At 46.2% G+C, this 12,706-nt stretch overlaps 1 protein-coding gene across 2 annotated transcripts in view; it reads left to right on the forward strand.

The window, feature by feature from the left end:
- Nucleotides 1-3,893: 3,893 nt before the first annotated feature.
- Nucleotides 3,894-12,706, forward strand: part of ARHGAP31 (Rho GTPase activating protein 31) — a 100,293-nt gene continuing 91,480 nt past the window's right edge. Inside the window, exon 1 of one of the 2 annotated variants that reach the window (XM_033129178.1) lies at nucleotides 3,894-4,538. In XM_033129178.1, coding sequence (XP_032985069.1) covers nucleotides 4,439-4,538 — 100 coding nt within the window. In that variant the 5' untranslated portion in view covers nucleotides 3,894-4,438. The remainder of the gene's footprint in view (nucleotides 4,539-12,706) is intronic. The other variant, XM_033129187.1, reaches the window with a different exon arrangement.

Below are 12,706 nucleotides of genomic sequence, written 5' to 3' on the forward strand. Positions count from 1 at the left end.
ATTTCTACCATCCTTGGTGAGGAAAGGAAGCAGAGGGCACAGTTTGATAGACATTAGTCTTAAACAGTTGCAGATAAGATAAATCACAGGCAACAGGCGAACTCTAGTGTGGGAGCTCCATATAAGTGAAGTAATTTTTACACCATGATATCCTGCTAAAGGCATAATTTATATGATCACCAAATAACTTAATTAGTCCTCCTGTTAACAGTCTCCAATTTCTATCTCTAACTTCTCTTTCCTAGGAAATCCAGAGCCCAACAGAAAAACACTTTGGAACCCAAACCTGACTTTCTTTCACAGACCCAGGGAAAGGTACATATCTTAGAGTAAGCAAGGAGAGAGAGAAAAATGGGAAGAGAAAGAAATAAGTAGAGGAAGAAAAGAGAAAGAAAAGTAGAAAAAGAGCATCCAGAACAAGATTCAAGTTCGGCACCTATCACAGGGCATGCTCAGAAATGAGAGCCGACAGGGAGCAAATGGGGAGGCTGACAGCTTTTCCGCTCTCTGAGTCAGTCTGTCACTATCTGGCTTCACTACCTGGCTTGATAAATTGTGAGTTCTTCTCACCATAAGGTGTAGATAATTGAGCATCGTCAACTAGAGAAAAAGAACCACCATGTACACATTTTGAATAAGGTTTGTTCAATCAGCCCAGGCGTAATGGATGCTTTGCCCGGTGCTCTGCATTATCTCAACCATGAACCCTAAATAACTTGAACCCAACTCGTCATGAATCAGGGACCAAAAGGTCTCAGGCTGTTCCAGACTGAAACTTCTATGATTGTGGAGTCCCTTTGGGGAATCCTCAGTGAAGCATAGAAAAGTATTAAGGCTGTGTCAAGGTCACTAGCTTTACTGATTCACCTAGGCAGTCCTGTTGTGTGACAATCTATACCTCTTGAGTTTTGATGGTGATTAAGGAGATCTAGTACATAGCTAATATTATACTGGGAAGTGTTTTGAGAATTCCCTGTAAATGACTGTTTCTGTACTTAACTGGTGAACTTTAATGTGAGAAAGGCCATTATTTAGTAAAAAAATGTAATTAGGGGCCGGCCTGGTGGCTCAGCTGGTTGGAGCTCCATGCTCCTGACTCCGAAGGCTGATGGTTCGATTCCCACATGAGCCAGTGGGCTCTCAACCACAAGGTTGCCGGTTCGACTCCCTCAAGGGATGGTGGGCTGTGCCCCCCTGCAACTAACAATGGCAACTGGACCTGGAGCTCAACTACAATTGAAAGCACAACAACTTGACTTGGAAAAAATCCTGGAAGTACATACTGTTCCCCAATAAAGTCCTGTTCCTGTTCCCCAATAAAATCTTTAAAAAAAAATTGTATGTAGTGAAAAATTAATTCATATTTCAATAAAGTCATTTAATTAGTTAATATTATTGTATCAATATGAATTGATACAAAAACATCCTAATTTTGATAATTATATTCTGGTTACATAAAATATTAATATTTGGGAAAGATGGGTGAAGGGCATATAGGAATTATTTGAGTATTTTTTTGTGTGCAAAATTTGTATAAGCTAAAATTACTTCCAAATAAAAAGAATGTTTTAAACTACGTACAGCGTCAGATGGGTAATATTGGGGTTATCACTTTGTGAGGTATATAAATGTCTACAAAACACTGCATTTTTTTGTACACCTAAAACTAATTTTAAAAAATTTGTGGGGGAAAAAAAAGAATGTTTTTAGAGATTTAAAAAGGTAATTCCCAGGGTTTGACAGTTTACCCATAATTTGTGACCGGGGGGCTGGACCCATAAAAAAGTACCTCTTCAGCCTCTCTCCTTTGCTGGCAAAGTAATAAAATCCACTGTGGGTCAGATGAAATAATGAAAGTTGTGGCTATAGTAAACTCTTAAACAAATGTTAATGGTAATAATTACAGTCTCATGTGGAGATGCTTCTCTATAAATAAAGGGAGGAGCAAGCCATTATACTAAGTACCCTACCAATATTTTCCAAGTAGCTTACAAAGTGCTTAGAAATTGCAGTCCTGGCAGTAGGAAGCAGAAAATCATTGCTGGTTTTGAGCAAAACAGACATATAACAACAACAATCCCTCAGGAAGATTCATCAGGCCTCTAGCACATAGGGTGGATGACGTGGGAAGAGACCAGACTCAGCAAACCCCACGAGGAGTTAGTCTAACAGTTGAGGAGTAAACAATCTCACTGAATGGGCCTTGAGAGGAAGAAAGCTGGAGGACAGTCATTTTGAAGGACTCATGGATTTGGGCAGGACTAGCCTGGAGGTGGGGGAGGAAGGAAAGAAATGAGTCAGAAGTTACTTGAAGATGTCTCACCAAGATGACTGGGCAATGTGGTGGTGTCACTGACAGGCAGATGGAAAATGGAAGGAAGGAGACACCATACATAGAGCTTGGGCTGAGAACTCAAGAGGCTCCACAGGCCATGCAGGTGCAAAGAGGGGCTGTGGAAGGCTGCGAAACTGGAAGACTCGTCTCTCTAAAGAGGGTGCCTCCTCCAAGGGGGCTGACATTAAGTTGGCATCAGCAGTCCTTGCCTTGTGGGAATGCACTTTCGGTGTTACCAAATCTTCCATTATTGCAAGTGAAGTCAAAAATACAGATCTGTTTTGTGAAATTTCTTAATTCTTTAATGTGGGCAATTAATTTAAAAAAATTTTTGAAGCATGGCAAGTGCCAAGCTAAACACATCTGTTGGCCAGATTCAGCAGGCAGGCTATCAACTGTGACCTCTGACAAAGAGAGAAGGTCAAGGGTCGAAGTTCATAAACTGTCACGATGATACATAGGGAGATAAGTAACTGTAAAGGGATTTAGTAACTAAAATAGTATACGTAAAGCTTTTGTCAGGTATCTGAACTGTATGAATGTCCTTAGCCTTCAAGTCTATATATGGATTTGAATTTATACGGGAAGTTTAAACCTCAAATGGTTAAATCACAAGAATTTGAGTGCTTACTGTGTGCTGAATACACAGAAGTCAAGGAATTTCAAGCCTAACTGGGGACGAAAAAATATGCCCTCTGGAAAACTTGAGACAAATTATGAAACAACCTGGGAGACTGCTTTCTCCACATTATGCTAGAATATGAGAGTCACCTTAAATCCTGGATTCCTGCCCCCATCACTTCCATTTAGCAAATTTTGCAGTAGTGTGTGTGTGTGTGTGTGTGTGTGTGTGTGTGAGAGAGAGAGAGAGAGAGAGAGAGAGAGAGAGAGAGAGAGAGAGAGAGAGAGAGAGAGAGAGAGAGACTTGAATTTGTAACCAGAAATCTGACTTCCTGGACAGTGGTTACAAAGCCACAGCCTCTTATCCTCCCCTCGGCGTGGGAGGGTCGTTAGCTGGGCTGGGGGTACCTGGGCGCCGAGACGAGGATGAGTGGCGGGCGGAAATAGCGCCCTGTCACGTTTCTCTGCGGGAATCCCTGTTTTGGTGTGTGTCATTACTCTTTTAGAAGAGTAGAAGAAAGCAGGCACCGAAATAGAAAGTGTCAAAGAGATGATGAGGAGCAGGATAAAAACGGCAGAACTTTCTTTCAGTCCCACCTAGCCTCCTCCATCCAGAAAGCCTGCGAGCCTCCTCCGGCCTCATCAAAGCGCCGTCGGTGGGGCAGGAAGCCGGCGGCCCGGGCGGCTCGGGCGCGGGTCCTCGTCGGAGAGCGGCGATTTCCTCCCGAGCTGCCCAGTTATCTCCCCCGTCGCCGAGCAGCTCGGCGGGGAGCGCGTTCTCTCCCCCACCCCGGACTCCTCAACCCACCCACCTACTTCCTCCGCTCCATACACACACAAGCACAGAGCTGCCAAAAATTTCCACCCTCCGCCCCCCTCCCTCGCTAACTTCCTTCCAGCATTTCCTGAGCTGGATGATCCTAGGATTTGTAAGAGGGGAAAAAAAGGAAGGCATTGAGGGCGGGCGAGAGAGACAGGATGCTTGCTTTTCGTTTTACTGAAGCCGTCTGAAGGCAAGATCGAGGGCGCCGGGAAGAGGACCCACGCAGCCCGGCGCGGTCCCCTCGCCTCCCGCGGCGGCCTCGGTCCCCGCGCCCGCGTCCTCTCCCGAGCGTCTCGAAAGGCGGAAAGCAGAGCTCGCCCTCTATCCCAAGCGGGGCAAAACTCCTGAAGACACCGCAGGAGCCTGTGAAAGTCCCTGGGACTACAAGTGAGGAAGTGACACTCCCAAGCGCGCCGGCCCGCAGCTGCCATCTCTGCACGGCCTCCGGCACCGCGGCCCTGGAGGAGAGCGCCGTGGATCTCCGGCTCCGCGCCGCGCGGGGTCCGTGCGCACTGCCCCGGGCCGGAGTTCTCCTGGACGCCCATGCGCCCCCCCAGAGCCGCGCTGCAGCGGGTGATCTAACCCCCGAGACCATCTTCGGCGCGGTGCCAAGCACAGGGGAGGGGGAGACGGAGGGGCAGCCTCTTTGGGACTAACTCATGAAGAACAAGGGTGCCAAGCAGAAGCTGAAACGAAAGGGAGCCGCCAGTGCCTTTGGCTGTGACCTGACCGAGTATCTGGAAAGCTCAGGACAAGATGGTAACGTACCTTCGCCTTTTTTTTTTTTTAACTTCTTTTTGTTTGAGGGAGAGGTGGACTCTCCTGGGGTGTGTTAGATTCAGTTCACAAGTTAATGTATTCCAGGCCTGTGTGCTCGTTTTACCATTTTTTTTTTAAAGAACAATGTGATTTTTAAGGTGCACAGCGCTGCCACCCCCCCGACGTGCAGAGGTGGGGTCAATCCTTTTCGTTTGTCTCACACAAGCCGTTAATGGGCAGTACTGCTGCAAGTACAGCTGGCTACCTCTGGGGGTGAGGGGGGGGAGCTCGAGAGGTCTTGATCGCACACTGGATATTGGGGAAGAGGGGTGAGGGCTGGACGTGTGGGGTAGTGATCAGTGGGCTTCTCTGGGTCCGCAATTATGACCACCTTGGTGTCCCTCCCGGGATCTCCAATTTCATCGCTCACATCTTTTTTTATTAATGTGCTGGAAGGCAGGGGGTGCGGTGGATCCTGGCTGGGGGAGTGGTTGTACAAACATTTTCTGAATTTCTGAACTGATGCCAAATATATAGTACCTCCCCCCACACCCCTTCCCAAACCCCAGACCCTTTATCTCCTCTTGACTTTCCGATCAGCATTTGGCGTGTCAGACAAGAAGAGAGTTGTATAAAGGTCAGAGGGCCTCGATTTTAAAATAGTTGAGGGTCTGCGAAAGGAAAGGAGAGGGTCTCTGTTTGCAAAGTCAGATTGGAAAAAAAGAAGGAATCCTGCAGAGTAGAGATAATTTAAACCTTTGTTGGGGGAGGGGGAAAGAAAACAATCCACACTACAATAACAGCGCTTGAGGTGAGAAGTTTTTAATCATAGGAAAGTTGGGGGAAATGAGCATTAAATGACTCCTTTTGGAAGGTTGACTGGCCCTGCATTTACCCGTGACAAAAAGGCCTTTTCTTCAGACACTTCAGTGAGAGAGCAGTCGTCCACTATATGGGCTGTGTGTTGATACACAGATACAACAAAAGAGGTAACTGAAGGGCTGTTTAACTGTTGGGAATAATTCTGCCTGCAGGAAAATAATCTCAAAAACTATGTGATTAGCTTCTATCAATTGTGTATCTCAAAAACAGCGCGAGGCTTTTGTTTTAGTTCCTTCTTTTTTTTTTTTTTTTTTTTTTTTTTTTTTAAGAGACTGAGCACCACCTAGTAATTTGCAGTGGTGTGATACTCCTGTGGTATTCTAGAGTTCAGAGTCTGCTGTGTCATTAGGACAAATGGCTTAGTATTTTAGAACTAGGGGGACCACAGGTTTCAAAACTGCGTCTTTTGACAGTGAGGCATCACGGAGTCAATTCATTTCATCCTCTCCAGCAACATGGAGAGGTAGATTTGAAGTAAAATTGCTTGGACTGAGGTTTTTTGAAGGTGAGAGAATTCAAGTATGCGTCTTAACCAGTACCCGCAGAAGTTCAGAATAAATGTCCTGAACACCTGTTTGTGGAGGAGCCTTCAGGTTACCATCCAGGGACTACTACCAATGCTCCTAGGACTCCACCTTCCACCACGTGCGTGTTACTCTGGGTCCTCCCTCCAAAAGCTCTGCGAGTTGCATTGCAAGGGGTGTCGGCCAGTCCTGCCCCATTCTCACAATGTTGTAGGTCGTAGGATGAGCCAGGAACCCCAGGGTTCTGTGAAGACACCTCGAAGGAAGCCTTAGGCAGCTTTTCTCTCATTTGCTTTATATTTTGAGATTATATATAGAGAGATATAGATAGATAATATATGTCTATATCTGTATCTATATTTCATTTGGGGAAAAAAGTAAGGGTTACAGCTTAAAGAAAAAGATAGAAAACCAGTCGGTCCCAAGGCTTCTTGCCCTGGGGAGGAGGGGAGGAAGCCCAGAGGTAAGCTGACCTGCGTAAGGTCACACAGTTAATCATGCAGGATGCGGAGGGCCTTGGCCTCTCAGGCTCCTCTCCCCTCCCTGGCTTCCATGCTTAGGCCAACATTCTCCTCTAATGATTTTTTTCCCCCTAAATTGAAAGCAGACAGCCCTGCCATAGGATCAGCAAACTTTCAAGACTGACTGGCATACCTGAATTGGGTTCAGGTTTGAAACGAAAGGAAGCTGACCCACTTAATGATCCAGGCACAGTTCTTGTGCCACGTGGGAATTAGGCACACAAAATAAATAGCTTATATAAATAAGAGTAATTAGGATTTCTTTTTTCCCACATCTAAAACCAGTTAGGTCGTTATTTCTTATTTTTGTTACAATGTAGCATGACTAAATTGTTTTCCCTAAAACAATGTGTCCTCTTTGTGGACTTTCTGAAACATGTATCGGTAAATAGACAATTAAGTCCAAGGCCTAGACTCTGCTTCCAGGGAGGAAAAGCTGACCTGGGCACTGCCCCTTTGCCCACATGACCTTGGAAGTTCATCCCAGAATCCTGAGGGTGATGAGTCAGCATGGTAACCAGGAGCCAGGAGGCTGGGGAGGGTTTCAGAAGACGGACAGCACAGTTACTTAACATTGGAGGACAAGGGTAGAGTGATGGACTCTAGAGACAGAGAAAAATAGATTCAGGTCTGGGAGTACAAGGCGGAAGAGAACAGAGATAAAGGGTAACCAAGAGAGCCCTTGTGCTTGAACAGGGAGGGAAAGCCCTGAGCTGGGGTGGAGGACAAAGCTGGTGACAATAAGCTCTACTTAGGCCACCTGAACATGGGGAAGCTATACCCCTGCGGCTGAGCACAGAGGATGAATGTCATCTATTCTGTAATTTGCTGTGACCCAGCCCTGCTACTTTCAGTTGGACAAATCTGACAGAGCAGGGTGTGTGGGTGACAAATAGGTGTTCAGCTTGGAGCGGATGTTGCTCAGGGCCAGTTGTCATCCTTAATCTTTTGGAAGCTGATGAAAAACAGAAACCCTTTCCCTTAGAAAAACACACACACTCAAATTGTGTATACAGTTTCTGCAGGCATCCACATAGATGCCAAATTCATACCCTGCTGTTGATCGTCCCTAGCTGCACACAGGCCTCATGTGAAGGGCAATTTTCCCCTTTTGCTTCTTTAACAACTTTTCTCCCGCCTGGTGAGAACACCCAAGAATGGCATGAAGTCGCTCCTGGCCAACTTGGCGGAGGCTATTCCACTTCCCTTGCAGCATAGTGGCGGCTGCCCCAACCCCCAGCTCTCCCCTGGGAACCAGATAACTTTCTCTTCCTGTCTGGAATAGAGGGAGAAGATCATCCCTTCCTCACCGCTAATGCTGAAAATAGTAGTTTTCCTTTTTTTCTTTTTGACCACTGTATACGAAGGCCCTTGCTTGCAGCTATGTAATGAAAACCACATCATTTTGTCGCTGGTGGCTGGGAGGCTGTGCATGAAGTCCTGTGAGGCCAGACTGCATCCATGAGCATTTCCTACCTCTCCCCTCTGACCCAAGTGCGCTGGGTCTTCCCACAGTGCTGGGAGATGTCAAGGGACAAATCAGAGCGCATTGTCAGGAAAGCTGTCTTCTGCTTCTGTGCTGGCCCAACTCGAAGCATTGAGGACTTTCTTACCTTTCCAAACAATCTTTGTCATGTTACTCAATTCCTGGTAAAAAGTGATATTGCTTTGGCCAGTGGTTGACCATGATGGTGGCACATTGGAATCACATGGGGAGCTTTAAAAAAAAAAAAAAAAAGGTGATGCCCAGGCCTTCTTTCAGACCAATTAAAGCAGAATCTCTTGGTGCCCGGGCATGGGTATGATTTGAAATCTAGATGATTCTGAAATGCAGGCCCAGTTGAGAACCACTGCAGCCTAGACCATTCAGAATGCACCCACTGCATGTTTGATAAGAATCGTGAGCCTTTTTATTCCTGAAGATTTTTTTCTAGTTGTTACCAGACTGAAAAGGGAAAGAAAAAAAGAAAAAAAACTTCTTTTTGATTTGAGCGATGGAAAAGGTTCGTAACAAAATACATCAATGCCCATTATAAATATAATTTTAAGTTTGATGAGAATAGGCTAGCCCCAGTATTTCAAAGACCATGAATAAGGCAATGAGCACTTTTGCATGTATCTGTTGTACATTTCTTTCACTTTGTTTATTCATTCACTTAACAGCTATGTATTAAGACACTGTGCTAGGTACTCTGGGAGAGAAAGAAACATGCTCCCCAGACTCAAGACATTTACAGTCTAGGGTATGTGAACAAACTTTCAGAAACTAGTGGCTCCATTAAGCTTTGAAGTTAGCTGTCATACCTGAAGGGAAAACTGAAGGAGAAAAATGTGAATGCTTGTTCCACAATTAAATAGACGAGACACCCAAATATAAACAGGAGCAAAGTCTTAGTAAGGAAAGTAAATATTTTTTTGTTCGCGGTAAGATTTAACAAATGGAGAACCAGGACCGGATATTGTCTTCGGCTCAGTCATGTCGATCCCAGCATCTTGCCTGGCACGTGACTATCCCCCCTGTCCTGGCTAATTCTTCATCCTTTGGGTCTCAGCTGCTTCTGGAAAACTCACACGATCCTCCCAAGTCAGGTGCCCCTGCTGGGGAATCCTGTTAGGAGTTCCAGAACCTTACTGCCTGGGGTTGGATCCCAACTTTGTCTGTCCCCAGCTGAGTGACCCTGGAACAAGTTCCTTAACCGCTCTGGGCCTCAGTTTACCTATACGTGAAATGTGGATAAGAGGACTGATGTGAAGATCAATGAATTAATATAGGCAAAGCACTTAGCAGAGGGCATGCATGTGGTAAGCTATAAATGTAGCTGTTGTTATCATAACAACATGACGCCTGGATTTGCCCTGGCGTCACCATATACCATCTGTGATTGAATGAATGAGGGCTCCAATGAAATGAGTAAATGATACAGTCAGATGAGTTCATCAGTCAGCAAGAGGGATGAGAAAAAGAATTGCTGCCCCACGGAATAGAGAGGCCAGTTCATGCAGGGCTTTCCACTGGGGAGTAGGCCAGCAGTGTACAGTGGTGGAAGAGCAAAATGTCAACCTGAAACTGAAGGGCTCTCAGAAGGATCTGAGAAAGACACCTGATCACTCCTGCACCCACAGGGAACTGAAAGAGTAGACAAGGCCTGGAGGTGGAGTTTGCGGAGACATTACAGCAACCTTGTGGGCTGAGGGGCATCCCCAAATCTGGGCTCCAAGAGTGAAACAGGAAGAATCAAAAGAGGAGACTTAAAACTCTAAACCTGGAGCAAAGTGAAGCCGAACTGTAACTTACTCTGTATAGTCTGGATATGACAAACAACCCACGTAGAGGATAGAATCCGCTCCTTCCACCTACCCAATCCCTCCCTCCTGCCCACTCTCCAGACCTCTGCCCAGAGCCCCTTGTCCACAGGCAAAGCCTCGCCCTTCCTTCAGCCCTCCCCTCCCCCACTGGCAGCTAACCTCATGCCTTCCAGCCTCAGGAGGCCCAGATGTTGGAGCTGCTGAGGAAGCCCACTCTCCTGTCACCCCAGACCTGCCCTGGAGCCAAGAGGGCCCTCTGCTCAGGCAGGAGGGAGCTGGAGGCCTGGGGCAGAAGGAAACATGTTGAAGCTAGGAACACGTTTTCCCATAGCCAATGCTTTCAGTGGTGGATAGGCTCCCGAAAGCCGTTAGAGCTGTAGTTTTTCATGCATTCTTTTTCTTTTACTCCTAAATCTATTAGACATCTGTGGGCTAGCCTGGAAACCTTTTTCTGTGGGAGTGGGGAGGAGGGGAGAACACATTGTGAATTCAGAAGTGGATTGACCAGGGCGGTTCTGAAGCACTTGCTGGGGACTGCTTGTTCCTGGGAATTCACCTCACTGCACAGTTTTCTGTGTGTGGGTGTGTGTTTGTGCAGCAGTGGGTGGAAGAAGGGGGCGGGGCTGAAAGATCCAGGACCCAGTCTGGGGATAAGAAGCTCCACCCTACTCCTTTTCCAATCCGTATTGTAACTAATTATTTTTTGAAACAAAGTAGTGATAGACCCTCTGGTTGGGACTACCTGGTTCTCATTCCCTCCAGAACAGACTGATCAAGCGTAGGCACAGGCCCAGCCTGGTCTTTGGGTTTCCGGACTCCCCTGCCCTCTGTGTGGTTCCTTTACACCCGTCTTGAGGCCCAGGAACGTGGATCTACTTGTGCTTTTTATTTTTTGCTTTGTTTTGTTTTTCACTCATTGCTTGCCATGTGTTTAAGCCAATTTGGCATTTCCCTCCTTATTCCCACCCTTCATATTTTCTTTTTGCTTACGGGTGCATGTCCCACCCAATTTTCTGAGCTATTTCTCTCTATGCCCCAACACAAATGCCACGCTTGAGTTTATTTAACTGGTCTTGCTGTTCCTTCCTCAAAGGGCTGGCCTCAAATCCTGATTGAGGTGGGATCACAGCCTGATGGGACTTCAGGAGCCCAGATAGCAACCCTTGTTCCTCTCAGCATACCCAAGATGCAATTTTAGCTAAGGCTTAAAAATAAGAGACCCCTGGGGAAACACACTGACTGCAATTCAGAGGAGCATAGATACTGGTACTAGATTTTTTTCTAAGAGCAACCTTTGGTAAAAGCATTAGGCTGCTGGATGGCTCAAGGAAGAAAGAGGAAGAGGACCTCCCCATAATAAAGGCTGAGGCCCAAAGCAGACCTGCTTATTATTTTTATTAGTAGTTAGTGTTACTATCTGCATTGGTTGCTTACTATGTGCCAGCTACTTTATACACACAAAGTAATATTTTTTGACATCTGTAAAATGGTGCATTTTAAATCCCCATTTTACAGAGGAGAAAAGTGAGATGGAAGAGGTGAATCACTTGCCAAGATTATAGAGATAGGAAAGATAGGATTCAAATCCAGGTCTGTCTGACTATCAAGGCCATGGTCTTAGGCATGACCACAATCTCCCAGTATATTTCATAATTTGGCATTTACTCTACAGTTTGCCCCCCAAAACACACACACACACAAAACCATCTCTACAAAAAATAGCTTTTTCTCCCTCTGCTTTGTTCTTCCCCCAGCTTAGATAATTAATAGTAGTAAAAACAATTCACATTTGCATAGCATTTTACCCTCTGCAAGGAGCTTTTCACACACCAATTCTAAACCTACCAGCTTTCAAGTCTAACCAGACCCCACCTTTACCTCCCAGGCCCCTCCCTGCCCACTGCAGTCACAATCCTCTTTCACTCTGGAACACCTGCTGCTTTAGAGTCAGAGGCATCCAATTTGGTCTTCCTGCTACCTGTTCCTCTGTTTTCTAACTGGTTTGGTGTGCACAAGTGGATGATGCGCTCCACTGAGGCAGGTGGCATTCGGCAGCTCACACAGATTGGCAGCTCACTGTGTGACTCAGGGTGAGCCCGTGGCCAACCCCACAGCAGTTGATTGATTGACCCTATTGCCTACATAGGAAGCCAGTGTTAGAGACCTCCTAGGAATGTTGGAACCAGGGACATTGTTGATGTGCTGGAATATCAGGACTCTAAGATTGTTTAAGAGTCCCCTCAAGGGCTCATAGCTACTCCCAGATAGAAACTGAGGCTAGACTTTGCACAGGACGCCCCAGAAACACTTTGTCTTTCCTAGTGCCTCACCAGTCACCCCTTGGAATGAGCCACATTCTTGGCGGGGGCCCCAGAACCAACTGAGTTTCTGGGATCGAGTCTCAGGCACTCTTTGTTTTAGTGCAAGCCTGGCTGATGCATACCAGATCTGGTACCACGCCCATGTCCTGATGCTGGCCCAAATGCCTTTGGGGCCCCCTCCTCACCGTCCCCAGAGGGAGAGGGGTGAATGTACCTCCCAAAAGGCAAACATATACCAGCTTTTACTGTTATAGACACCAGAAAAGAGTTTGACATATAAAATAGGATGCTCACAAACTGTACATAAATCTATAGCCTTCATGAAAGGCAGTGAGCTAATTTGTGTAATTATGCATATTTCTTTCCCTGTCTCTTTTTATGTTTTATTCAGAATCCATCCTGTGTCGGGCTCTCAGTTCAATGCAACAAATATTTAATGGGACGCTAATGTGCTAGACACTGTTGGGTTACAAGGATGCTCTCACGTTGCTCTCAGCCTAGTGAGCTTGGGGTTGTAAGACAGAAAAAGAAGTACGAGGAAGGATGAAATGAGGGCTTTGGAGGATGTTAACATGTGAGACAGGCAGCTGAGTGAAAAAGAACCATCAGCCAAT

Source organism: Rhinolophus ferrumequinum, chromosome 2 (genome assembly GCF_004115265.2).
Source record: "Rhinolophus ferrumequinum isolate MPI-CBG mRhiFer1 chromosome 2, mRhiFer1_v1.p, whole genome shotgun sequence".
Taxonomy (NCBI): domain Eukaryota; kingdom Metazoa; phylum Chordata; class Mammalia; order Chiroptera; family Rhinolophidae; genus Rhinolophus; species Rhinolophus ferrumequinum.